Source organism: Zonotrichia albicollis, chromosome 19, assembly GCF_047830755.1.
Source record: "Zonotrichia albicollis isolate bZonAlb1 chromosome 19, bZonAlb1.hap1, whole genome shotgun sequence".
Taxonomy (NCBI): domain Eukaryota; kingdom Metazoa; phylum Chordata; class Aves; order Passeriformes; family Passerellidae; genus Zonotrichia; species Zonotrichia albicollis.
Genome location: NC_133837.1, coordinates 10,423,246 through 10,449,982, shown reverse-complemented (window position 1 = coordinate 10,449,982; position 26,737 = coordinate 10,423,246). Strand labels below are relative to the sequence as shown.

General features: G+C 40.3%; 1 protein-coding gene across 6 annotated transcripts in view; it reads right to left on the bottom strand.

Annotated features, from left to right (window-relative positions):
* HELZ (helicase with zinc finger) overlaps positions 1-26,737 on the bottom strand; it is a 93,448-nt gene that overhangs the window by 7,403 nt on the left and 59,308 nt on the right. For all 6 annotated transcript variants that reach the window (XM_074554886.1, XM_074554889.1, XM_074554888.1 and 3 more), the window contains 12 exons: positions 26,041-26,186; positions 23,522-23,669; positions 20,003-20,186; positions 17,351-17,579; positions 14,019-14,223; positions 9,505-9,556; positions 8,495-8,688; positions 5,919-6,126; positions 5,375-5,451; positions 4,596-5,172; positions 3,973-4,213; positions 2,314-2,818 (listed from right to left, as the gene is read on the bottom strand). In XM_074554886.1, coding sequence (XP_074410987.1) covers positions 2,314-2,818; positions 3,973-4,213; positions 4,596-5,172; positions 5,375-5,451; positions 5,919-6,126; positions 8,495-8,688; positions 9,505-9,556; positions 14,019-14,223; positions 17,351-17,579; positions 20,003-20,186; positions 23,522-23,669; positions 26,041-26,186 — 2,766 coding nt within the window. The remainder of the gene's footprint in view (positions 1-2,313; positions 2,819-3,972; positions 4,214-4,595; positions 5,173-5,374; positions 5,452-5,918; positions 6,127-8,494; positions 8,689-9,504; positions 9,557-14,018; positions 14,224-17,350; positions 17,580-20,002; positions 20,187-23,521; positions 23,670-26,040; positions 26,187-26,737) is intronic.

The window sequence follows — 26,737 nt, the reverse complement described above, 5'->3', positions numbered from 1 at the left end:
TGTACACCAGGATCTGGGTAAGCAGGATACATTTATATACTGGATTTTGTACATACAAAACAAATGCTCTGGAGAAGCAAGTGCCCTCAGGAGAAATAATGCAGGGAATTTTATCTGAAACCACAGAAATTACTTGCTTCCATAAACCCTGTAGATCATGCAGATGTAAATGGCAGGAGCTCCATCAATTAACCTGTGGGCTTCAAGAGTTCAGATTTAAGGGCTCTCTAAGCTTTCTCAAGATTCAAAGCAAGTCTCTTGTATTACAGTTTATTTTTAACAATAAATACAGTATTTACACCCATCTGCACTGTCTAACAAGAGCACCAATAACAGAAAAGTCACAGAGGTGAACCAAGACTTGGTAAAGGGGAAAAAAATCCTAATGAAACGTCACAAGAAATTAGCTAAACAAACATTAAATAACTTGCTTGCAGAGTCCAACTATTGTTACTATATCATCTACAAAAAATAGGAGAAAAAAGTGCATGAAAGGAAACTTCTTATTATGCATCTTATTTCTGTTGCCACAATTAAGGGATCAACACTTGGATATCCTGTCAATCCACTCCTCTAAGGTAATTCTTCAACAACAAAACAAACAAACAAACAATTTCATAAATTACTGCCCAAAGCAACCCAAAAAGTATACATTCATTGAGTTTAAAAGGGCTATTTTGGTAAGCAATCAGGAATTTATCAAAGTTCTGGACACTTGCAAGTACAGAACCACACAGAATAACTCCAGTATTCCCTTTGATGTGCAGTTCAGATCTGGGTTCAGTAAACACATGCAAAAGCTTTCAAGTATCAAGTCAATTAACAGCTTTTTAAGTAGTGATTGAGGAAACAGTTTAGTAAGGACACCAAAAGTCAAGAAATCTGCCCTGACAAGTGCCTTGTCTGTCAAAAACACACCTAAAACCCCATTTTGATTTCTTTGTGCATTCAGTCCTACCCACCAGCTGAAGAAGCAGTTTTGGAAAGTTTATAAGCAAGTCTCTGTCTTGTAACACTTTTACTGCATTTGGCATTTCTGTCACATATTTTGAAAGGAAGAAGAAATAAGAACTAAACCGAATTTACACTAATTACATAAAGGCTCACTCTATTTGTCTTCAAATAGCAAGAACTGTCACAAGCTCTATAGGAATATTTATTGGTTTATTACTGCTGAAAAGCCATTGTTCCTACATCCCGCTGTACTGACAGCATTAACTGTTGTCACAAAGTATTAGATTTTATACAGGGTGCTATGACTTAATGGAGTGAGACAGCAAATTTCTAAATGTCTATAAACTCAAACCTTACTACAGCTCTGGCTGGGCCTGAGGACTCCATTAACCTCTCTGGATCTGTGTAAGACAGAAATTTGTAAAATGCACTGAAATTCAATTTTATTTATTTTATTCAGGCTCATAAACTAAATATTTTCTGTTTTCAGAAGTTGATAAACAAATTAAATATGTATTGTGTGAGACAGCGACGAGCAAGGCTCCCTCCCCAGCCTCTGCAAAAACCTTAACAGAAATGCATCACAGAACAAGCCACTTATGTACAGATATTGGATTACATGCACTCAGTGAGAATATTAATTCTCACATTCCTGGAATGCAAGCTGGCTCCAGGATACTCTGTGTTTGCACATCATACACACCTCAGATTCCAGCAGGGATTAAATCCTCCTGCTCAGACGTGACCTGTCCTAGCTGTGTGTGCTGGCTCACCCCTCAGGGACAGAGGCAGCTGTGTGTGGCAGGGTGTGTGGAGCCAGCCTCAGGCAGCACAGCTGCATGGCTCTGATCTCCAACACACAGCCCTCACAGTGCATGGGATGGCTTTGCAACAAATCAATGCAGGCAGGGTGGGAGTATGAAATCAGGTTTAGGACCATGCTGGAACAACTCCACAGCTCTGGTCTCGTATGAGAGGGAACCCAAGCACAGTCACAGCTCAACACTGAGCCGACTGCCTGGGTGATCCCAGCTGACTGACCTGAGCTTCCACCTGGGCTGTGGCTGATTTTCACTGCAGATAAATGACACACAGACACAGAGCAATGGCTGCATGAAAACCCAGAGTAACATTCCAAAAGCCAAGGCTTTCCATTGAGCAGAGAAAACGTTACACCTACAGCAACAGGAACCCCAGATCTGCTCAGGGAGAACAGCAGAGAGGCAGAGAACGATTCAACCTCACGGAAATTCCCACTGTGAGCTTTCAATGCGTGAGGGGTTTTGCATTTCTGACCACCTCCCAACACAATTTGATATTACAAGGACAGGACAAGTGCAGGGCAGACAGAACACCCACCTCTTCTAAGCTGTGGAGCGAAGAAGCAGAAACTGCTCGAGATGCGAGTGGATGAAATGGCTCCTGACCGACTGCGTGCTGATGATTCTGGATTTGTATAAAAGGGCTTTGCTGCGACCTGTGGGGCAGTGGAGGTATTCCATAGTGAAAGCCCTGCCCCAGGAGGTGATTCTGCTGCAGGTTAGCATAAGTCCAGGACCCATCAGGTTGCAGGTATTTCAAGGGAGACGGGGTTATGTGTTCGGATGGCATTGAGAAAGGGGGGTTGTACATTTGGGGTAAATGCTGCTGAAATGCTGGGTTAGTGGGCAGTTCAATGTCTCTGCTGTTCTCAGTGAAGGTGGGGAAGTGGTTGGAGTTGCAGGAAGGAGAAGGGAGTGCTGGTGGGCTCCGGGGCTGCACTTGTCTGTATTGCAACAGTCTCGACTGCGGGGGCGGCATTTCGGCGCCGTCCCGGCTCTCGCTGGGATCGCGCTGCGACAGCTCCCGGAGCAGGTCCTGGAATCTGCACCAACACAACAAATGCAGCAGGGAAAGAGGGAAAAAAAAAAAAGTTTTGCTGAAATCTCGCTCTTTGAGATGCAGAAAACTCAGAGAACAGAACACTGAATTTAAATATTCTCATCTTTGCACTTGCTGACCCTAACTTCAAAGGATGCGACTGAGCAATCAGAAATTAGGCACAAGAGGATTAATTGGATGAAATACCCACCTGAATCATCTCAAAGTTTTAATAACTCTTGAGATTTCCTTTCCAGTCAGAAGAATCAATTTTTTGTTATCTCTTAAGAGACAACTAAAGGCAAGGATTTCCTGCTTTACTACACAAAGTAAAAAGTTCACACAGTTAAAGACAATTTTAACCCCTTTCAAGGCAAAAGCCAGAACAATCAGGGACTCCCCTCACTTTCACAATATATTTCTAAACTTCTTCAAAAGGTCAATTCAATTCAGCACTTCAAAGAGTCAGCTAAGAGGTCATTCAGATGCTTTACCATGGCTATAACAAACCAGATGGAAAAGAAAGCATAGTGGGAGATGACAGTAAACAGAGGCAATTTAAAAATCCAGCCTTTACAATATACATGATTAAAGTTGATGACCACTGGAACCATTTTTCTGTTGATGTTCAACAGCTTCCTTTCTTGCCCCCTAAAGCTCCATCTCAAATACAAGCATATTTTTTAAAATCTGCTTTTAAAGCAAAGGCTTTTTTGCAAAGGAAGAAAAGTTCAGGTTTCACTGGGGAGCAGTGTTTAGGGAGGGGCTGTTTTGTTTCTTTTTAAGCACACAAATCTCAGACTGCTACTTCAAATTGAAGAATTTACAACTTAAATAGGCCTTAACTACACTCAGACACCTCTTTCATAAAAACACAAGGTTGTTACTCTCTATCCATTCCTCATTCCATAAATACAGCACTGAAAAGCTCCATAAAAATATTTTTCCACTACAGCTTTACTACCCAATATACTAACAGAATAAAGCATAACACATAATAAAAGCATAGTTGTAAGTCAGCCTGCCAACTATTTTAACCTTCATAATAACAGCAGCAAAAAGCAATACCTTTAAGTGCCTTGCACTTGATCACAGTGTTACAGATAGGTGCCCACTGCTCAATTTTACACAAGCTCTGATGACTCAGTAAACAAATACCTTGAATATGTTGCCTCTGTTTCATCTTCTGTATTACTGGCAAGTTTCCAGTTTGCCCTAACTTGCTGCTGTTGATGTAATCCAATTGGTTGCTGAGGAAGATGTGGTAGATGAGGATGGTGATGGTGTTGATATGGAATAGTGCCTTGACTGAGATAGGCATTATGTTCATTCCATTGCTGTAACCTGGCTTGTTGTTGCTGCCTTATTGTTTCCAAAGCTACATTTCCATGCATACGATCTATAAAAATAGTTTTAAAAAAAAATTTTATCTAATGCCCCTTTTTAAAGATCTTTATGTCAGAAAAAAAAAAAAAAAAAGAAAGAATACTTTTTATACAGTTTATTCCAGGGTCTATTATACACTAACTGCATTGCAGTGCATAACCTGGTTATTTAAATCATATGGAAAATCATATAAACATGAATCTTCTAATAAAGTGCTGAATATTCAAACATGCCTCAAGCAGCAAATTATGCTCAATGACATTACTTATGGAAACTAACCCAACAATGACCCAATTCAGAGCAATATGCCTGAAAAAGGTAAATACCTCCTTCATATTCACTTCAATGTAGTTATAATTGCACACTCTGAATTTAAATAAAGAAAAGTCACCTACCTAAAGTGTCCCCTAAGGGCATTCCTGATGGATTCTCTTCAATGAAGTTGTTCAAGTGGGTTGGCAGAACTGGGTTGTGCTGTGCAATAGGCCTCAAAGGATTATTGACTTCTTGTAACAGAGGTGGGGGGTGTTGCTCTGAAATCACAGCATCTACAGCAGGAGAATGTGGTCGGTGGGGAATGGGATTATTAAAAAAGGACTGGCTGGGGCCTGCCTGGAAAGCAGGGGAAAGCTGCGAAGGTGGTGGAGGCTGCTGATTCAAGTGATTATGCTGCTGAACTACCTGGCTCTGCTGGGGTGGCATTTGGTTGGGCTGTTCAGGCAAGTGATTTTGCTGTTGGTTTAAGAGGTTTTGCTGCTGCTGCTGCTGCTGCAGAGGGTAGGGCTGCCTCGGGATCTGGGAGAGGTGCTGGAAGTGGCGGCTGGGCACCGCGAACTGGGAGTGGGGCGGGGTCAGGTGCAGGTTCAGCTGCCTGGGGGCAGGGTTGTCCTTGCGATGGAATTTAGCACTGGGGTAACCCACACCGGAACGGGACTCTGGGCTTCTCTGCTGAGGGGCTGCTTCTAAATCAACCTGCAAAACGAGAGTGAAAGGCTTTGAGAATCTGTATTTTAAAAATTGAAATAAAGAATGTTTCGGTTTGACTAAATGAATGACTAAACATAATGATCAAATTCATTAAGAGAGAGTATGAAATAACAAACAAACAAAAATACCCAAATCCATAAAAATAAACAAACAAACAAAACCAGATACCCAGACAAGGGAAACCCACCTGCTTGGATTCCAGAGATTTCTTCTCGGGTGTTCGAATTTTATTGATTTCAGGTCCAGCAGTGTTTTCACTTTTACCTAAAAATATTTAAAAAATTATTTTGTTTCCATAGGCAAATCATTTTTTTGGGATTTTTTTCCCTCAGACATAAGAAAATTAACTTATTAGTAAGGCATTTACAGCACCACAGACATTTAGTATCATCTACCTAAATAACACTTTCCCTTTTATCTCTACACTTTGTTCATTAATAACCACTAAGCAGTTCTCCCAGCTTAATTGCAAATAACATCAGCAGTACTGTGGAAGGGAGATGGAACAATTACACCCTCAACAGCCCTTCCCACCTCCCATTCCCTCTGAGTCTCACAACATCCCAGTTATTCCATTTGTAATGGCAAATCCCATCTGCGGATCCCTCGATTAGGGAGGAAAGGGCGAAGCACGGAAAGGATGGAGGAAGGAAAATCCTTCCCACCATCCCGTTTCAAGCAGAAATGCCCCCCAAAGCAGAGCAGCCTGCAGAGGCATGCCAAGCACTGACCATTTCGAGTTTGCTCGTGCTGCTCCTTGTCCTGGTGGGGGAGCTGCTGCTGTCCTATGCTAACGGGGGAGTGGTGGCCCAGGCCGTAGGGGATCGGGGACCCTCGCCCGTGTGCCTGTAACAGGTTCATGTTATATGCCATGGCTGCTTGGTGAGTAATGAGGCGAGGGTCGACTGCAAACCTACCCTGATACCCCGTCCACGGTACCTGTGGGGTAAACAAACATTAAAACAAAAATTAAAATTTAAAAAAAAAAAAAAGAGAGAGATGTGATCTGTTAAGGTACATTAAATTAAAGGCAGTGATATCAAGCATGCTGGTATTAGGTCAGTGACAAGAGTTTTTCAAGCATTAGATGACCTGACACACTTACACACAACTACAGCTGGTGCTGGGAGGGGAGAGCTCTAAGGGCAGGCAAAACAAGGACAGATTTTTTGAGGAGAACCTTGGGCAAAAATTTTTCTAAATTTTTTCAAAACCCGTTCTTGTTTCAGTGGTTTCGAAGTTCAGAGAGAAAAGACTGATGGACAAATTATACTTTAATAAATTTCAGATTAAACCCTTCTCTAGTAAATAGAAATTGTGAAATTCAAGCAAATCCAAAGCCCTTTCTCTTGGTAGCTACAAGATATTGGGCTGTGGCTCAGAGGGGACAAAGACAGGAGCCTCAAAGGTGAGGGGCAGAGCTTGCAGCACCCAGGGCTGGGATTCTGCACCTCTGCACCCCAGGACACTCAGTGAGGTTCCCAGGAGCATTGGTGGAACCCAGAGAGTGCCCACAGGGACTCACAGTCCCAAGTGTCTGTGCTACAGGACACTGTACTGTACATGTGCACATGTGTGCTGCAGAGGCAAAGCAAAGTCCAGCTCCTGGAAGCAGCTACAAAGTCAGGATTTTTACAATGGCTTCGAGTTTATTCCTAAAAGGAATGCTAAGGAAGGCAGCTCTGCATCAAATGAGTTCAAACTCGTCCTGGAGGGACTTTATTAAAAGAAGGGAAATCTATGAACAAGAGGAGAGTGCAGGGAGTCATCCCCAACACTGAGGCTGCCACAGCATCCTTTAGTGATGGCAGCAGAAAACCTCCTCCAGCTTTTACCTTGGCTATGGAATTAACTGCATTAAACAAAGACATCATTTTATCTTCCACCAACATAAACACATTTTACTTCAGTCCCTGCTTCTTTCAAGTGTAACAACTTTCATCCAATTCTTTTTTTAAATTACTATTTGCCCTTGAAATGTGCACTTTGAACTTCAGCTTTAGGCTACTATTGCATCTGTACAACCCCAAATCACCTCCAAGTCTCTTTTCAAAAGTAGCAGTCTCATTAGTACCTCAGTCTTCCCACTTAATTATTTAAAAATCCATCCTCAGGGAAGGTGAGTTCAAAATACTTGTTTTTATTACATTTCTTTTGATTGGAAACACATAAAAAATATATTAACCTTGGAACAATAAGACAGAGTTTTTAAATTACCTTGGTTTGATATTAATATAATGTGAGCAAGCATGACAAAGGTACAGCTGCTGGCCTTCTCATTGCATTTAAATTTATCCATCAAATGCAGATTTCTAGTAAGCTTAGAAAAAGGAAAATTCATTGGCCTAGCAAAGCAAACCAATTTACACCTGCCAGCTGATCTAAGACACAAAACTGAAACTACAGCAAATCCCCTGTTCAGCATCCACAACTCAAATTACAACAGAGGACCCATAATTATTGTAAAAACCAAATTAGCTGTATTCCAACATTTAGCATTATGAATGGAATTAAACACATCTGCATGTGTGGGTTCCACATCCTTTGCACGGTCCTCAGGAGCTGTGTACAACACACACATCTACTCCACAAGCTTCTGCAGCCTTGGTTCTTTCCTTGCATTTTCCTCCTGGAATATGTTAACAAGTGTGAAGGGCAAAAATAAAGCAGAGACTGCTTCTTTAACGTGTGCAAATTTTGGTGGGACAGTTTTATTTGTAATCCAAAATTCCATGCATAAATGTAGCCTAAAAGACCTGCTTAGAGATCTTCATTCTGTTCCCAAATGTCATTAAGGGAAGGGATTGGAGAGGAAACTGGTTCACTATGAGGTTCTGGAAGGGAAAAACATCCCATTATGCTTATTTTTCTTATCACTTCACTTCAGACACCTTGCACTGCAGACATCCAAAACTTGTAATTTAGGCTGTGTGATGCCAATAAAGAGAAACAAACTTGGTGTGAATCACTGAGGTCTCTCCAATGATTAAGAACTGAACCAGGCAAATAATTCAGAGGCAGGTGTCTCAAGTCAGATGAGACAGATTCCACTGGTGTGCCTAAAACACACAGATTTCATGAACATGAAATTGCTTTTAGCCTGCCTGGAGTTATTTGGGGGAGCAAAGCTTTCAGGCCTTTATTTTCTGCTTGTTCTCTGCACTGCCACTCCTACAGCCAGCAAAGCCCAGAGATTGGCAGTGCTGAAAAAAACCTGCAAGAAATTCAGTATCTGATTTTGCCATACATTTATGTGCCCACAACAACTGAGGTGGAGAGGGGGGAGAAACAGAAAATGAATTCTTACAGGCAAAGGCACAGACATGACCATATTTCCTCCATAGACAGCAGGTACATAGAGAATACTTGTCCCAGTGTGTGGATCTATCCTTTGAACAGGACTTGGAGATTTCCCCAGGTTGGGGTGAGGTCCCAGAGGAGGAGGGGGAGGAGTGTATGCTCGGATAGGATTTCCAATTAGAACAGAAGGATTGGGCTGAACTGAAAATAAAGATAAAAATAAAAGATATATACATACCAAAAAAAGAAGATTTATACACAAAAAGAACATGAAGATGACCATTTCTTTGTTTTTTCATCTTAACAGAATCTATCTTGATAAAGTAAGCGTGCAACTCTCTAACAGCACAGGTCTGATATACCAACAGAAAGCATTAATCAAATCCTGTATTCCATTTCCAAAATTTGAAGAGGCAGAAAATACAAGTTGAGATACAGAGAAACAGGTAGCTGGTAAGTGCATTAATGAAAGAATGTCCCAAACCAATTAAATATGCTGACAGTCAGGGTGGTGTAAGCACTGATCAAAAATTAAAATAACCCTCCTTTCTTTAGCAGGGAAGACAAGCTCTAAACTAATGCTTTTCCAAATTAATAACAAAATTATTCAGCTGTTGCATGCTACCTTGCAAAGGTATGATCAGTAATATCTGGATGTATGACAGCACAATTTAACTTCAAAGTGCCTCAGAAAGCAGTGCATGCAAAATGATGTCCAAACCCTTCTAGTGCAAACACCGTGGTACAGGGCTGCACACGATGAATTTCAAACACAGCTGTTTTTTTTAAAGGCCAACAACTATGTTTGTGTTAAAACTTAAAAATAAGTGCACACAACACCTATAAATGGTGAGCCTTGGAAATACCAAATGTCCATTTAACAGTCTATGATCTGATTCCCACATGCAAACAACAAGTAAATGGCTTTCAAACAGAGAAGAGATCAGATTCTCAATGTCACACTGCTGTCAGCTTCAGAGGGCTCAGGAATTCCCCAGGAACTGCAGAGGCACTCACCTATTCCATCAGGTGGGAAATGATCATTCTGGTTATGATGATGGACCTTGCCCTTTAAAGGAAAAAAAAATAATAGTGATCTTTGCCTTCTTACACAAACCAAAGCTTTTTATTTCAAGTGAACATGATAATTAAACATAAAACAGTTTTAAAGGAGTCAGCCCAACAGTTTATTCTTACACATTCAACCACATCCAGTTCCATCACCTGCCTATGAATTCACAAAGCTGGACATAAAACACCACTAATTCAATTAACCAGTGGGTCATTACAGCTCCCTCTGGGAAAGCCCTCTCCAAGGCCTGTTTTCAGCAGATATTCTGAGTTTCTTTTCTCACCATTTTACTTCCCCCTGTCCCACATCTTTCAGGAGCAGCACCACTGTAACCCTCATTACTGCTCTGCCACAGCAGCTTCAGTGGAAGCAAAATTCATTTTCTGCTCCAGGTTCCAGCTCAGGAACGCTGGAGACAAAGGAGCTGCCCCAGTTTTACTCAGGTGCTCTCCCTGCCCCATCTCATTTATCAGCTGCTGGGCTGTGACTGCTCCCCAAAAGTGCAATACAGGAGAGGAAAGAGCCCCAGTGCTGGGGGAACTGCTCTTCCTTGGTGAAACATCAGAAAAGGATTTTAACAAACATGAGTTATCCCTTCTACTTTTCTCATGAGTTTGCAGCATCAACTAATTATTTAATATTCATAAACTGTGAACACTGCCAGCATGCTCTCAAGTCCTTTGCAGCACAGAAATACTTTACTTAATCTGGACCTAAGTACGTTCAGAAATTTAAAATAAATCTAGAAACGCTTTGATGCTGTAAAACTTTTCTTGCCCAGGAGATAAGTCTAGGCAGTTTTCCAGCACTCTGAGCAAATTAGTCAGGCTACAAAGACAGGTTGTTTGACAATGTTGACTCATGCATAAACCAGATTAAAGAACCGGTCTCCAAATTTTCCTCTCATTTGAAAAATGAATTATGGAAAAATAAAATAATAATTGCTTTTCATTGCAGCACTTAAACAAAGGAAGCCTGTTTATTCAGCAGAGAAAGATTCAATCTGAAAACGTGGAGGAGCTGTAGCCTTAATCACTCACGGCCAGCACAGAGCATTTCTGTATCTGTTGCAATGTCAGAGGCAAGCAGCATGTACAGAGGTCTGACAAAGCTCTGCTCTCACCTGTCAGACCTGGATTTTATAGGTGCCACATTTTTCAAACTGAAATACCACATATTTAGATAAGTTTGTAAGAAAATAATGACCTAAGTTTATAAGAGGAGCTGCCCTGATCAATGGCAGCTTCAGGATCAGATTGGTAAATAAAAGTCAGCTGGGGCCACCAGGAAGCTGGCAAAGGGAGCTGCTGCCTTTCCTTTCTCTTTTTCTCCTCACAGTTTTGAAGGCTTTACTATTTCATAACAGTCTCTTACGAAACTCAATTGTTATCATTTCTCAAAGATTTTCACACCAAGGTTCATGTCCCCACCCATCTCCAGGATACCTAAACCCACCCCAGAACTGATGGTGACTGACAACCCTGGAGCACAAATACACTCAGTTTCCTCTAAAAACTGGCTCCACCTTGGCAATATAAAAATCCACATTACATAAAGGCTCTGAGAGGAAGCCCAGACCAAGATTTAGGTGAGTGCAGGTGTTAACAGCCTTGTCATTCCTTCAGTCAGCAAACAGGAGTAGAGGGAGTTCTCCAGAGATTTACCCTGACCTGTGACCCTCCCTGACTGCAGAAAATCTCTGGGTGATGCTGCTCCCTGCTTGAAGAGCCTGAACCCAGACCAGAAGCTGGCAGGCAGCGAGTGGGAGGTAGGGAAGTTGTAAACTCAGAGCTTAATTTGCTCTATGTGAACTACCTCAAGGGAAGCTCTGCATTCTGGAAACTTTCCCTTTCCACATCATCACCCTCAATAAAGGCTGTCCCCATGCAGCTCCAGCCCTCCCTCCTGTCCGGTTTTCGGCTGTTTGGATGGCCTGGAAGGGCCCGGGGTGGCCTTGGGCAGCCCGCGTATCAAAGGACCAGAAGAGGCTTCAGTTCTTCTTTCGATCTCTATGTTTATTAATTGTTTATCTAAAAGATTTTCTCTCGGCCCGACAGAGCTCTGCTCAGCAGCCAGCCATGAGCACACTCCCCTCCCCTCCGGGCGGTCACCTATCTTTATACCCAAAGTTACATGTACAATATTTATCATTTTTCCCCAATACCTTTTATTCTTATTGTCCGGTGCACTTTCAGTAATGACCAATCCCAAAGTGCCACCATCACCACAGAAGATGGAGGAGAAGAAGAAGGACAGGACACGCCCCAATTCCTCCATCTTACTCCTCTAAACCCCCCTGTACATAAATCCTAAACCCTGTGTCTCACCCTCTAATTAGCTAATCTTTTCGCCATTCACCCCGGTGAAACCCTCCTATCCTCATACAGGTGTCGTCTCCTGTGTAGGATCAAAGTCCAGCCACCAGACACTTCTGGCAACATTCCAGGACTCCCGAGCCCCCCAAGGGTGCTCTCGGTGACTCGGCACCTCAGGCCTGAGGTACTGAGATCCCACACCCTCCCTGCCATGCCTGGCCACAGAACAGGGGACAAGGCACTCACAGCTCCAAGCTGCCTGCTGGCCTCTCAGACACCACTCAAACATTTCCCCTTCTTTAAAATCTAAACAGCAAAGAGGTTTTAATGCCCCTACATAAATCCAGGAGCAATTCTGCTGAATAAGAAGTGCTGCTTGTACAAAACCACTTTTCAGCACATGTGAAAAACAAGCCCTGACTTGCACAATGTCCATAAACTCACCACAAAACATGACTGAAAACTGTTCTTTTTTTTTTTTTTTTGCTACAACATTTTCCTACCAGCACTAGGTTTTAATCCTTCATTTTTAATGTTAAATACTTTGCTTAGGATGTCTAAAATAAGCAACGCCACCCATCTGCTTTTAAAACTTCAGCAAAGGGAAATGCATCCCTGACCCCAGCTGTATTCTCAGAGTATCTGATTATTACCTGTGCTGTCACTGCACACACTCACTACCTATCAGTGGCATTCAGAGGGAAGATTTTATTTAGAATTGTGATACAGGTGGTTGAAACACTTCAGATCTTAAGATGAAAATAGAGTGTTGGCAGTTGGAGCAGCACAAGGGCTTAGTTTACCAACAAACTAAAGCAAAATAAACAGAGCTGTGTACTTACAAAACTCTCACTTTCCCCAACACTCACTCCCCTTTTTTTCCTAAATGTACTATACCTGCATTTTCAAGTACTTTTTTTTTTTTCATTTAGGAAACTAGAAGTATTAATAATGACATTCTATTATTAAGGAAAAGACTGAAGAGCTCATGAAAAATGAGAGTGCAGCAGTGGCTTTTAAAAAGAATTTTGTAATTTCTGGTTTTCTGTAGGCCCAGTGTTTTGACACATGACTAGAAGCTTTAGAAATCTGGTGTTTGTTTCAGAAAGTAATGCATGCATCTTGATGAAGAAACCAAATGTTCTCCCTTACAAGCTCTCTTTTGGGAAGGACTGCCAAAGGGAAGGCTTTCCTCTTTGTATTAGAAAAACCTGTCGTAAAAATTTCATTTCAATGATACAGCCTGGAACAAAAATGCAAAGCTATGGGAAATATGTGCAGTTCCTCCTTCCTGTACACTGAGTCCATCACAAAGCTGACAACCTGCATTTCAGTTCTATCTCTAAACACAATTTAATTAAATTACAACCCAAATGATTTTGATATAAACTACGAAGAATTATTAAAACAGAATTCATTACTAATATATCACCCCCCAAGAAAGCTCTAAAATTCAGAGTTGTTCTTTATCATCCTAAGGAAGCTATGTATTTTCATCACTTCTTCACCTGCTTTTATAAAAAGAGCTGATGGAATTACCACTCAGAGGTAATTTTATCTTTTTGTCCTCTTGATGCTAATGAAATCTGGTCTTCTGAAGGACATTATCACTGAGCTAATCTATGCAATAAACCAGTTTACAACATATTTTTAATTACATCAAAAATTATCTTACATAACTTAAGTCCTTGAATTTTAAATGTGATATTTAGACTAAACCAAATCCCTTTTGGCTATTATTTTGTTGGCTTCTTTTACTCCTTATCACTGTCTGTATCAACCTGTTGTTTCTTGGGGTACAGTCAGAGCACAGCTTGGGACAGGGACTGGCTCTTGCTCACAGGGTTTAATGTGGTTTATCTAAATCCTGAATTTCCAGGGCTGAGCTTCTCCAGGGACGCTGCAAAACTGCCAATGAACAGCCCAGAGTGAGCCAAGGTGTGCTGCAGGAAGGAAACAACGCTTGGACAACCCCAAGCTATATTGCTAAAAACTTCACGCCAACACAAGCCTAGAGCTGAGGATCCCTCTGGAATTTGCATTCATATCTGATTGCACTGATGCAATTTTAAAACAAACAGCTTGTTCCATAAACCTTTCATGTTATTTGTGCAGATTCCCTGCCAGCTGCAGGCAGAGGGTACCTTTGGAGGCGACTGCTGCTGCTTGCTGGGGTTGGCCGAGTGCTGGTGCCGCAGCGCGCGCGGGATGAACTCGGGGGCCAGCGGGTTCAGCACGTAGGTTTTCTTCAACTCCAGAGCTTCCAGCTGAGCTTTGATCTGCTCAAACGTGATGCCATGCAGACTTTCGTTCTCGTGGCACAGGGCAATGAACCTTTCCCAGAATTTCCTATGGAAATGATTTTTACAAACAGTGAGGAAAGCTCCAATGGCTGTTATTAAAATGAAAACAGATTGAATGTAACTGTGGGACATTTTTATTGTTTGTGGGTGCTCATTTTCCACACCCATCCATCCCCCCTGAGCCTGTTCCCTGCAGCTGAGCCCCACAGCACAGTGCAGAGCCCCCCAGTTGTGTGCACCCCACATGCACACCCAGCTCTGCCCACGGGCACCAGGCCACAGCCCTGGCTGGGCACCACGTTCGGTATCAATGCCATGGACAGCTCAACTCAGAGCTTTTTCCTAGAAAACCAAAACCAGCAAACTCCACGCTTAAAATTCTGGAATGTATGATTTAAGGCATTTATTGAAGCTCAAACAGTGACAGGAATTACAGAGATTCTCAGTCCCAGAAGTTGTCAAGAACATTCTCTGAATTCAGGCAGATCCTTCAGTGTAACAAATACCAAAGCTAACAAAAAACAAATACAAAGGGTTCTGAGATATGCCCTCAGAACCACTCTTGTGAAACACTTCAGAGGCATGAGAAAATTAATATTTTGGGGAGTTTCTAGAGATTCTTTGAGATCCTCTAGTGGAAAACAAACAAAAGCATGAACTTTAGTGCATGTCAGATTTTTCTATAACATACAGAAGTATTTTTGAGCTAGGAAAACAACCATCAGATGATGCATAACTTCTCTATGAAAATTCTGTTTCCAACTTTTTGGAGGATGGAGGGGTTTTTTTCAAACCATGCAATAAAGAACATTCCTCCCTGTCTTCTGCTTTCTCATGACATATCTTTCTACTGCTTTATAAAAGAAAAGTCATTTTTTGTTAACATCCCCAGCAGGATCTACACAAAATTTTACACTTATGATATTTTTTTTAACCTCAAAGGAACTTTTTGGGTGAAGTTACTGAAGCTTAAAAGTTATTTAATAAGGTCTGAAGATGTCACTTTAAAAAAAACCCAACAAACCTGACTGTGCTGTCTCTTTCAAAAATATCAAGGGTAAAGGTGTGCTTGACTATAACTCCTGCTTGTTCACCCTTCAGTAATAAGGTCTGGCCTATCAGCAAACTCTGTTCTTTCCCCAAAACCTGCAAAATGAGGAACTGCAGCAGACTAATTGTACCAGCAGTGTCACATTCTGCTGACTAGCTGACTTTGTGAGAAAGAACAAATGTCTGTCTTGCAAGAATACTTTGCTGCTTGTGATGCTTTTAAGAATTCAGAATTGTTTTCCCTAAAAGCCCATTTCTGTTGTGATTTCATAGAGACAAGAAATGCTCTTTTAAAATTCAGGATGCAAGTTGGCCCTTTTTCTGCATTTTGCTCTAAGGCAAATAGATCTTGCAAGGCTTTAAATGAGAATTAAACCCCAAAATTAAAAGCATCACCGGGATGCTTTCATGATGGAATTCCCTCGGATTAATCAATTCAGTCACCAAACCTACTGCCAAGTAGCCCAAATCCACTGAGACCCATCCACTTTTGCTGAGGATGCTGGGAATGCCCCAAGCAGTCTCTACACATGGAACACTTGCTCTGGGCTGGAAGAACACAGAACAAAACCCTGCTGCCTCCGAGTGTGAGTTTAAAGGGGGTGTCTGCCAAAACAGCTCTGTCTAGTCCAGCTGGAGCACACAGCAATGGAATGATCACCCTGGGCATTCTTCACAAAGCTCTCTACAACTATCATTACAGTCTTGACTCATTTTGACAGGTATTAGAATATTTATAAAATTCAAGTACACTCGAAACTTTTTTTGAGGTCTGTTTTTCCTAACGAAATGTCACTTCTTTCAGACTTCCCTACTCCTGTTGGACTAAAAAAGAACCATCTTCCCAGCAGCCTCCCTGAGCCCCTCCAGCACTATTTTCAAAGAGTGAATGTTCAATTATTCAGTGAAACAAGACAATGGTGTATTAAAGGGAAAGCTCGAGATACATCTTAATAAAGTTCCAGTGCTCCTTGTTTCTTAATTATCTTTCAGTTTTATAATTTGGAGCAGCTCTACATCTATAAACAGCTGCTGGTCTTCAAAATGCAAACCAAATCCTCAACTGCCAGCACTGTAATTTATTACCATGCTGACAGCCTATATTTTTATTTTATTAAGTTTTTGCACACCCTATTTCAAATACTTTGAAGGAGCACTTGGGAGGCACAGGGGCTCCTTCCCATCAGCTCATTACACAAATACCCCTTGCCTAAAAACCCAACCAGGTAAGGGAAAAGTGAATTAACCCCACAACAATTATTTCTCTGTCAGTAAGATGTTAGAAGCCATTTAAAGCAGATCACTGCATTCATGTACAGACACTCCTGACATGGCCCCAGCAGGGAAGTGGTGAAATTCAGGTTATATTTCATAAATACAGTAAACAAAGGTTTGAATTGCATTTGGCTTTTTCAACTCTAATCTTTGAAAACCACATCCCTTCTCAACACAGCAGCAGAAGCATTGCTCAGGAAAGTAGAACACAACATAGATATAACAACTAACATGTATTTTTAGCTTTATTTTAATAATGTAGTCAGTGCACTGTTTCCTCTCTTGGAGAATAAGCTGCAGGGTTTATCTCTGATCATCTCAAAATTTCAGCTCTTCCATCCAAAAAAACCCTTTGAAGAACAAGAACTCGGAACCTTTAACATATCATTAAGTGTTTACATATCTCAGCACTTTTCACATTCCTTCATTTAGGTCTATAAAATGTAAATCCACTCAAATCTCAACAAGTTTTTTCCTAATGTCATGAAGACCTACCAAAACATAAATAATATTTTTCAAGTCTTTTACCATCCTACAACTGCCATAATATTCAAATCACAATTTTAAACTCCAAATTATGCATTACCTTTATTTGTATATAAAATTGTAATGAGTATACAAAAAACTCTACTAGAAAGTAAAATCAAATATGTTCAATTGTTAAGTGAAAAATTTGAGCAATTATAAATATATGAAAGGACAGTTTGTCCATGGCCAGCTGTGGGTACCTCACATTTTTCCCTGTTATATATGATGACAACCCTCACTTTCCTAAATCCACCAGTCACAAATAAACACATTTTCCAGTACCCTCAGCCCTGATTAACCAAGGAACATAGAGAAAGTACCTGCATCTTCCAATGGAACATAAAGCAATAGGATCTCCAACCACAGCTACTAAGGATTGTGCTCTTGTAATGGCAGTGTTGAGAAGTTTGTAATTAGACAGAAAACCATAATCCAAGTCTTCTGTGGAATCCTCCAGTAACTGCTCTTTCCTTTTAATTGGAGTTTGCTTATGTTTGCATGTGTGCCGTGTTCGTACTGTGCTGAGGAACAGAACTCTGAACTGTTTTCCTAAAATGAAACAAAAAACATCTCTGAGATAATTGCTGCTATTTCTGCTCCTGCCACGGCCAGACCACTGCCCTTGCCAGCCACATTTCACACCTACATGTTCTGAACTCATAGCTACCCTTCACATCAAGAGCTTTATGCAAGAGTAATAAGATTTAAAAATTTTAAAAGATGCACTATAAATAGCATATTCCATTACAAGAAAATTTCCTCTTTAAAAAACTTACTTTTTTCACCTTGATATTAATCACTCCTGAACTTTCTGAAATGTTAATTATCTTTACAGCATCGCCTATGAGTCAATAACAAATCTTGAATTTATTTATTCTATCTTAAAAATAAATTCTGGACATTCTTGATTCATATTTTTAAATTTCTCAAATGCATTAATACCCACCATGAAAAAACAGAGCAAACCACTCACTGTCACTCAGTTACTTTATCATCTGCCTTTGTTTATTACTGACTAGAAGTGCAACCTAGCAACAGGCTATGCCTACACAAAATCCTTGTTATCAATGTGATTTCAGGAAGAAACACCTAAATTTTTAGACTCCTTGCAGTTTATTCCACAGATGGAAAAGAAATCAGTAAAGATTCCACAGATGGAAAAGATAATCAGTAAAACATTTTGAGGCTAAAGCTCTGTTCCATTTGTATTTGGAACTCTAAAAACCTATCAGTTTGTTAAAAACATTAAAATTCTGTTAAAAATCTATTGGTTTCTACAATTTTCACTCAACTTAGTTTTTAAGCAAGGCTAAACTTAATTCTGAGAAAAAATAAAGATATCTTTTTGAGAAAAGATAAATCTCACATCCATAAAGCTCTGTTCCATTTGTATTTAGAACTCTAAAACCAATCAGTTTGTTAAAAACATTAAGATTCTGTTAAAAACCTATTGGTTTCTACAATTTTCACTCAACTTAGTTTTTAAGCACAGCTGAACTTAATTCTGAGAAAAAAGAATCTTATTGAGAAAAGATAAATCTCCCATCCATAAAGCTCTGTTCCATTTGTATTTGGAATTCCAAAATCAATCAGTTTGTTAAAAACGTTAAAATTCTGTTAAAAACCTATTCATTTCTACAGTTTTCACTCAACTTATTTCTTAAGCAAGGCTGAACTTAATTCTGAGAAAAAATAAAGATATCTTTTTGAGAAAAGATAAATCTCACATCCATAAAGCTCTGTTCCATTTGTATTTGAAATTTCAAAATCAATCAGTTTGTTAAAAACGTTAAAATTCTGTTAAAAATTTATTGGTTTCTACAATTTTCACTCAATTTTTAAGCAAGGCTGAACTTAATTCTGAGAAAAAGATATCTTTTTGAGAGAAGATAAATCTCCCATCCATAAAGCTCTGTTCCATTTGTATTTGGAACTCTAAAACCAATCAGTTTGTTAAAAACATTAAAATTCTGTTAAAAATCTATTGGTTTCTACAATTTTCACTTTATGTTTAAGTAAAGATGAACTTAATTCTGAGAAAAGATAAAGATATATTTTTGGGAAAAGATAAATCTCACATCCATAAAGCTCTGTTCCATTTGTATTTGGAACTCTAAAAACCTATCAGTTTGTTAAAAACATTAAAATTCTGTTAAAAATCTATTGGTTTCTACAGTTTTCACTCAACTTATTTTTTAAGCAAGGCTGAACTTAATTCTGAGAAAAAAAGGTATATTTTTGAGAGAAGATAAATCTCACAGCCAGAAAGCTCTGTTCCATTTGTATTTGGAATTCCAAAACCAATCAGTTTGTTAAAAACATTAAAATTCTGTTAAAAATCTATTGGTTTCTACAATTTTCACTCAACTTAGTTTTTAAGCAAGGCTAAACTTAGTTCTGAGGAAAGGATATCTTTTTGAGAAAAGATAAATCTCCCATCCAGAAAGCTCTGTTCCATTTGTAACTGGAACTCTAAAACCAATCAGTTTGTTAAAAACATTAAAATTCTGTTAAAAACCTATTCATTTCTACAGTTTTCACTCAACTTATTTCTTAAGCAAGGCTGAACTTAATTCTGAGAAAAAAAGGTATATTTTTGAGAGAAGATAAATCTCACAGTCAGAAAGCTCTGTTCCATTTGTATTTGGAACTCTAAAACCAATCAGTTTGTTAAAAACGTTTAAATTCTGTTAAAAATCTATTGGTTTCTACAATTTTCACTTTATGTTTAAGTAAAGATGAACTTAATTCTGAGAAAAGATAAAGATGTATTTTTGGGAGAAGATAAATCTCCCATCCACTGAGATAAATGAGACCAATCTCACGTCTCACATCCATCGAACGCTGGAGCAACACCTGTACCACAGCTCTCCTTTTGCTGCCACAGCTTTAGGGCAATTTCTGCAAACTCCAGGGTAATTCCCTGCAGTTATCACAGCAGCAGACACCTCCCCTTGGCCAGGCCAGCTCACCCTGCACGTTGAGCACCCGCTCCACGCTGACGTCCGACAGGCGCTTCTTGCGCAGCTCGGCGCGGATGCGGAACACCTGGTCGGCGTACGGGGTCACCACCCCGATGCTGCCATCGTCCAGCTTGCCCCAGGCCACCGGCCACTTCCTCCTCAGCTCCTCCACGCGCTCCACCACCTCAAACACCTGGGGAAAAAGGCAGCGTTCTCCAAAGTTGTGTCTCACTCAGCAGCGCTCTTTGATATGGAAAGGGGTTGGAGATTTTTTCAGAAATGGCTTAGAAGGCAGCCGTGAGGAGCAAATTCTCACAGCCTGTTTCTGTAAACAGTACAAGTTCTCAGGTTGTTTTTAATTACAAGTAAAAGTGACCAACATGAAGGCCTTGAGAACCTTGCATACCAGAGTTCTCAGGCAGCTTTCTCATAACAAGTAGATATTCTATCTTTGGCTGTTTTGGGAAAGTAAAAGTAAGTTTTGAGAACACAAATCTTGGTATTGGAAACAAAAGGAGGGGTTGGTGTGTTATCTCTGACCTATTGTGAGCTCGGGTTTGCAATATGCATGAACTTAATTAACACGGTTATAAAAAGTGACTGATTGAGTGAATAAACGGAGTCGATGCTGATCAAGTAAGATGGGTCGTCTCCCTCCACTTCAATAGAAAGGTGTTGGGAATTTAGCTGCTAGAAAATGGAAAAGTACAAAACCATGGCTAATTCCAAGTCCTGCACAGATAGCAGTGTCCTTGGGCCTAGCTGTGGTAGGATAACAAACAGTGAAAGAGACATGAGAAAAGAGAGATGTAACCCCTAAGGAATGAGGAAGAGTTGATAGTATAGTTTAACCAATAGATTGCTTAGCTTACAGAATATTCATAAGCTTATTACTCGCTGTATAAGTGTCTGATGCTCTCCTCAATAAACGGAATTTGCTTATCACTCATATTGAGTGTCTGAGTCTCCCCTCACCGACAAATGGCTCGGCCCTGGCAAAGGCCCTCATTTCTCTGTGACAATTGGCGCCCGAACAGGGACCCCGACAAAGGCCCTCATTTCTCTGTGACAATTGGCGCCCGAACAGGGACCCCGACAAAGGCCCTCATTTCTCTGTGACAATTGGCGCCCGAACAGGGACCCCAACAAAGGCCCACATTTCTCTGTGACAATTGGCGCCCGAACAGGGACCCCGACAAAGGCCCTCATTTCTCTGTGACAATTGGCGCCCGAACAGGGACCCCAACAAAGGCCCTCATCCTCTCGACAGAAAGGGATTGGAGCTTTAAGGCTTTGAAACACTGACATGACACAGTGCTGCACAAGCATTGACACTGCTGCATCCTACAGGGATACTCTAAAGTATCCTGGAGTAAAACAATGTACTCACTATACAGCACCCTTCTTTAGCTTGAAGTAAGTTTCCTCACTTAAAATTACAAACTTGAAAATTACATTATTAACCTTAATTTTCATTCCTAGATTCTAGATTCTTTCGTTCCTAGATTCTAGATTCTTTCTTTCATTCCTAGATTCTTACAAAAATATCAAGTGCACTTAGACCTTTCTTGCCATACTTCAATTTATTTCTGTAAGTAAATGTGCTGCCTAAATAGCTGTAATTTAATCTGTATTCTGTATTTGATATATGTCATCTTATCACATCTGATAACTCTAGACACAGCATCCATGTACCAGAGCACAATGATCTCCCATTCCAAAGGATACCATTGGGAGTTTCAGATAATTCATCACCTGCTAGTTCCTTTCTGTGAAATATTATGAAATGTGCTACCTGTGAAGATTAATGTGTATTAAAACCTGAAAACCTCCCCCTGTGAGGAGACAGCCTCCAAGTAACCTCAACACACCAGAGGTACTGCGCTGCACAAGGCATTTCTGAGTAACCTTACAGAAGGTTTGCGATTCCTTTTCTTTTTTTTTTTTTTAATTACATTCAAAAAATATTTCTCCAGCTATTTAAAGCATGGTAATTCATGGTGCTGTTTTCCTACAGCATTTCAAATGCAAGCTCAGCCTCTTAAAGAAGAAAAAAAAATCTATTAATCCTTAAAAAGTCACAAATAGTTTATTTTTGGCAATTTCAGAGGATAGTGAAAATATGGGACTGTTTTTAAGCAAGTCCTGAATGTTTTTGTGACATCAATTCTTTCATTTAAAAGCCAGATCTGCTGACAAAGGCAATTAGAATAAACTTTGATATCTATAAAAACCATAGCACAAAAATAAAGATCTACTGTAGAAAGTTTGGCAAGATTCTCTGAAAGGCTATAGCTTCTAGGTATGTATTTAGAATTAATACCACATAGGGAAATTTTAAAATGAAGACCAACAAGGGAAAGTGCATTTCCCAGAATAATTCTTAATATAGGCATCAATGAACCACAAGATGCCCCAATGCAAGCATCCATTAAGGGTCAAACAGAAAAAATCTCCCTCATCATCTAATCCCAGTTTTTCCTGCTGGTGTTTAAGGAGCCGTTGTCCTTCATTTCTGCCTGTGGCCATTAATGACTCACAGTTTTCAGACAGTTACTTGGCCACTGAAGATATTTTTAGGTCCTTTACAACTTTTTTTAAATGGCAAAGCAATCCAAGTAGATTAATGAAAGCAGTCAGGTGTCCAGAAGTCATTGGAGCTTCTTATTTCAGAAGATATTTTAATGCAGCAAAGAATGTTTAACAATGCAGCACATCAACAACAAACAGGTTTCAAATTGTGCAGCAGAGGAACCCCACCATGATCAACAAGGGGGAACAGGCAGCTCTGCAGTGTTCACAACAAGCACTACCCAGAAATTCCTCCTAAGCTTATGAAAATCACTGTTATTTGATTTTCCCTCCCTCCCTAACTGGAAAAAGGCATCTTCCACTATGAGCAGCATTATCAAGGCAGAAGGTGGGAGGTGGGTGCTGCTGCATGTGTTTGTTTTTGTGGGCTTGGGTTGTTTGGTTCTTTAAAACACAAGGGAAGGAATGAGAATGAAAGCAATTTTTGAAGAAAATCAATAAATCTACATGAAACAAACAGAGAATAAGTTCTCACCTAAAAGAATCTCATCTGCACATTATCAGTTAGACACTGATCCCAAACATATTAAAGGAAATGTGAAATGTTACTCCTGAGGACTCTTATCTGAGTGGGAACATTTCTACAACAGTCAAAGAAATCTAAGTTTTACTTCAAATTGCAGTTACTCTCAGTTGCTAAGATACATCTATCAGAATGTCACATAAATTATCAGGAAAGACAAATCTTCTCTCCTGAAGAATGAGCCTGGGAGAATGAGATGCAGCTTATAATTTGCAGAGAAAAAAAAAGAAGGTAAATTAGTGGAAATGTTTACTACAATTGCAATTTTCATTACATCATGTTTAGCAAACTCCATGTTCCACTCTCCTAGCAGAGGACAATTTATGTCTTCCAACCCACACAGCATAAACCAGTAAATTTGGGGGAGTGGAGCTTTAAAAAAACAATCAACAGTAAAAGCAAAGAAGAGTTACCTCTGCATTATTGTAAAAAGCTGTACTATTTTTTTCTTGCACATCTTCTCCACGTGCTGTGAAGAAAGTCAAAGGGTAGAAATCTTTGTGTGCTGGCTGCTTTCCACTTGCCATCAATTTGCCTTCATAGAAAAGTTCAGATGTGTAACTGTAACGAGGCAAAACAGGGGAAAATGTGGAGTCTACACATGAGCTCACTGATAAAATATGCAAATCTCCCTGATGAAATATGCAACCACAAAATACTTCATAAGGAAAACAGAACCACTGATTACTATTCAGCATCTTCAAATGATTTCTCTGAACTGATATTTCCCTTCTACAGACACAGCAGAAGGCACTAAAAATATGCTTCTCCAACACTTTTTCTACAAAGGCTGTTTTCTCCTCTCATCTAAAGCTCGACAAAGTTATGAACATTCTCACTGATGTTTCACTCAGAAGTTCTGATGGCTGGAAAGTGGGCAAGAAGAACACTTGCTGTCTGGCACTGGTTATTCCCCAGGCTGGACAATGAGCTTGCTCATGTCAGTTAAGAGTTATTGAACTTGGAAGATAAATTTACTACAGATTTCGTGTGCACTGAGCATGATGCAGGCCAAGTGTTCAGCTGTCAACCAAGCTTTTCTTCTGTGGCTTCCACTCCAGGCTGATCTACGTTGCTAGAGACCAGAAACACAACCAGGACAGTTCCTCTGACTGGAAAAGAAATGAGGCAAGAACTACTTCATGGTGAAAAGCAGGAGGGAAAGAGGCAACCTGAATGGAATGAGACAAAAAGGCAGCAAGGAGAGGCTGCAGAGTGCTGTAAATGTTATTGCACAGTAGAGCTAAATTAATGCACTGGATTCAGTAATGAGTGAATTTTGCTATCATCTCACTTTCAGTGCTCAGCCTCCAACCTTAATTTTCTCTGGATATCACTCAGAGGCTGCAGAAACCTGAGCAGAGCCTGGCACAAAGACAACCAAAGCAGGAGATTGTGCAGCTGGTGGCTCCATCCAGTTCTTCCAGGATTCCTGCTACTGCAGCCTGAGATGGAAACAGCTGCTCATGGAAAAGCCACAGCAACTTTTCTGCTACCAAATCACCACCAAAGCACTGCAGCCCACCCTGACCTGCACTGCCTTACCCTGGACAGCCCTGAAGAACACTGGGCTCCTCTCTGGCTTAGGCTGCAGCAGCCAGGGGGCAAATCTAACCATCTCTTCTGCAAATTAACTTTCACTAATGAGATCTCATTAAACAACAAAACTTTTCTGTATGGGCTGTTTCTTCCAATTACAATGCCAAAGTCAGGCTTAACTAATGGCTCCTTCTTTCCTCTATTTCTCATGGTGTCTCTGCTTCAGTGAGGTAGAGATGATTAATGAGCCCTTCATCTTCCTACACTTCTGTCCTAAGTGTCATGGTCCCATTTGTCAGGGGAAATTCCACAAAACACAAAAAGGAGACTTGAGACATCTCCTAAAGGGACCACCATGGGAGTGTTCAGCTGCTTTCACCTCCCACAGCAACACTTCCCAGTGGAATTGGGCACACTGGGCTTTGACCAGAGGGCCAAGCAGCCCCAGTGGTGTTTCTGCATTTTCACCTCAGTGTTCAACAAAGTGGCTCTTTCTTGGGACTCCCTGTCTGAGCTCCAGCTGCTGAAGTGAATTTTCATGATCTTTCTGAGGTAAATGACATGGAAGTGATGTCTAAAGAAAAGCTGAAATGATCCCTTCCTTTACAGATGTTCTCTCATTTCAAACTCAGAAACTCAGAATAAGCAATTTAGCAGCACTCAGCCTATAACTACAAAGTCCATAAAGTGAAGATAGATCAAGCTATGTAAAAAAATATTTTACATTCTCACTTTTGATTCCCCAGAGCACTTAAATATTTCTGCTTTTGCTTTGAACACAGTGATAACCTAATTAGTATGACTGGGTACCAACATAATATTCCTCAGTACATATTTGAGCCAGGATTTAAACTTTAGCATTTTTCCCCATGATTGCACTTATTCTTTCCAGCACAGCTCATGGATGAGCTCATTACACTGGCAGCCATTAGTTTATCATAGCATAAAAATGCAAACCCACTGATTAATGTGTCTTGAAAGAAGTAATAAAAGATGTCAACAGTAAAGAAACATGCTCAAAATTTGACCTATTTTTTCCATTCACAGTTGGATATCCATATGTTCCTTACATTGCCCACAGCTCACCATTCCAAGATAATCATCCCCAGTAAATCTGAAATTCTGAAATGGTTCAAAGGAGCACAGAGCCTACATAACAAACTGCTGGGTGGTTAAAAAGGGAAAGCTGGCTCTTCTTTGGTTTAGTGTGCAAGCCCAACCTGAATGAGGGCTCTGTCCCACAGCCCTGGCAAAAATGACCGCACAGAATTACTAATTAACTTTGAAACAAGTTAAGATTTCATGCCAGCAACACTTCAGCTGTGCTTGGCTCTTTTGTCCAGGGTCAGCAGTCAGAAGAAGCACGGGATAGAGTGAAAAAGTTCACACCTACTTGATGATTGCTTCATGGGAGCGATAGTTCTCACAGAGCAGGATCCTGCACGGGAACTCGGCAGGGTAGTGCTCGTAGAGCCGGTCCAGCAAGGACACGTGGAGGTTTCTCTCCCTGGCAAATTCACTGTAGACAAAAGGACTGAGCTGTAATAGACACACACACACAAAGAAAATGTAACTAAATGGGTGGACTCGGAATTTCATGCTCCCAACATATGTACTTGCATCAACCCAGAAATGAAACCTCCCTCTCGCTGGACAGTCATCGTTGGAAGACACAGACCATGGTTATTCCAAAGAAATGCTCCTGCCTCCCAGAAAAGTAACAAAAGACCAGCATGGTCTTAAAGGAACAATAAAATACTCAATAACTATGCAAAGAGCCCTTCTATTGAAGTTTAACATTCCCTACTGTGTTTAGAATGACTTTACACCATTATTCTGACAACCACTTCTACAATTCAGTTATTACCACAACTAGTACAAATCAGAAAACAAAGAAATTTTAGTACCATTTAAAAACTTAAACAGAAATGTTGTTGAAAAAAACAAAAACCCAGTGACCTATTTACTGTTACACTAAACTCCTACTGGGCTTGTTTAACAATAAAGCCAACATTTACTACAGCAGGAAAAATAGAACCAAAGATGATGAAAATTAGATTCTTAAAATAAAATTTCCAAATGCAGAAATG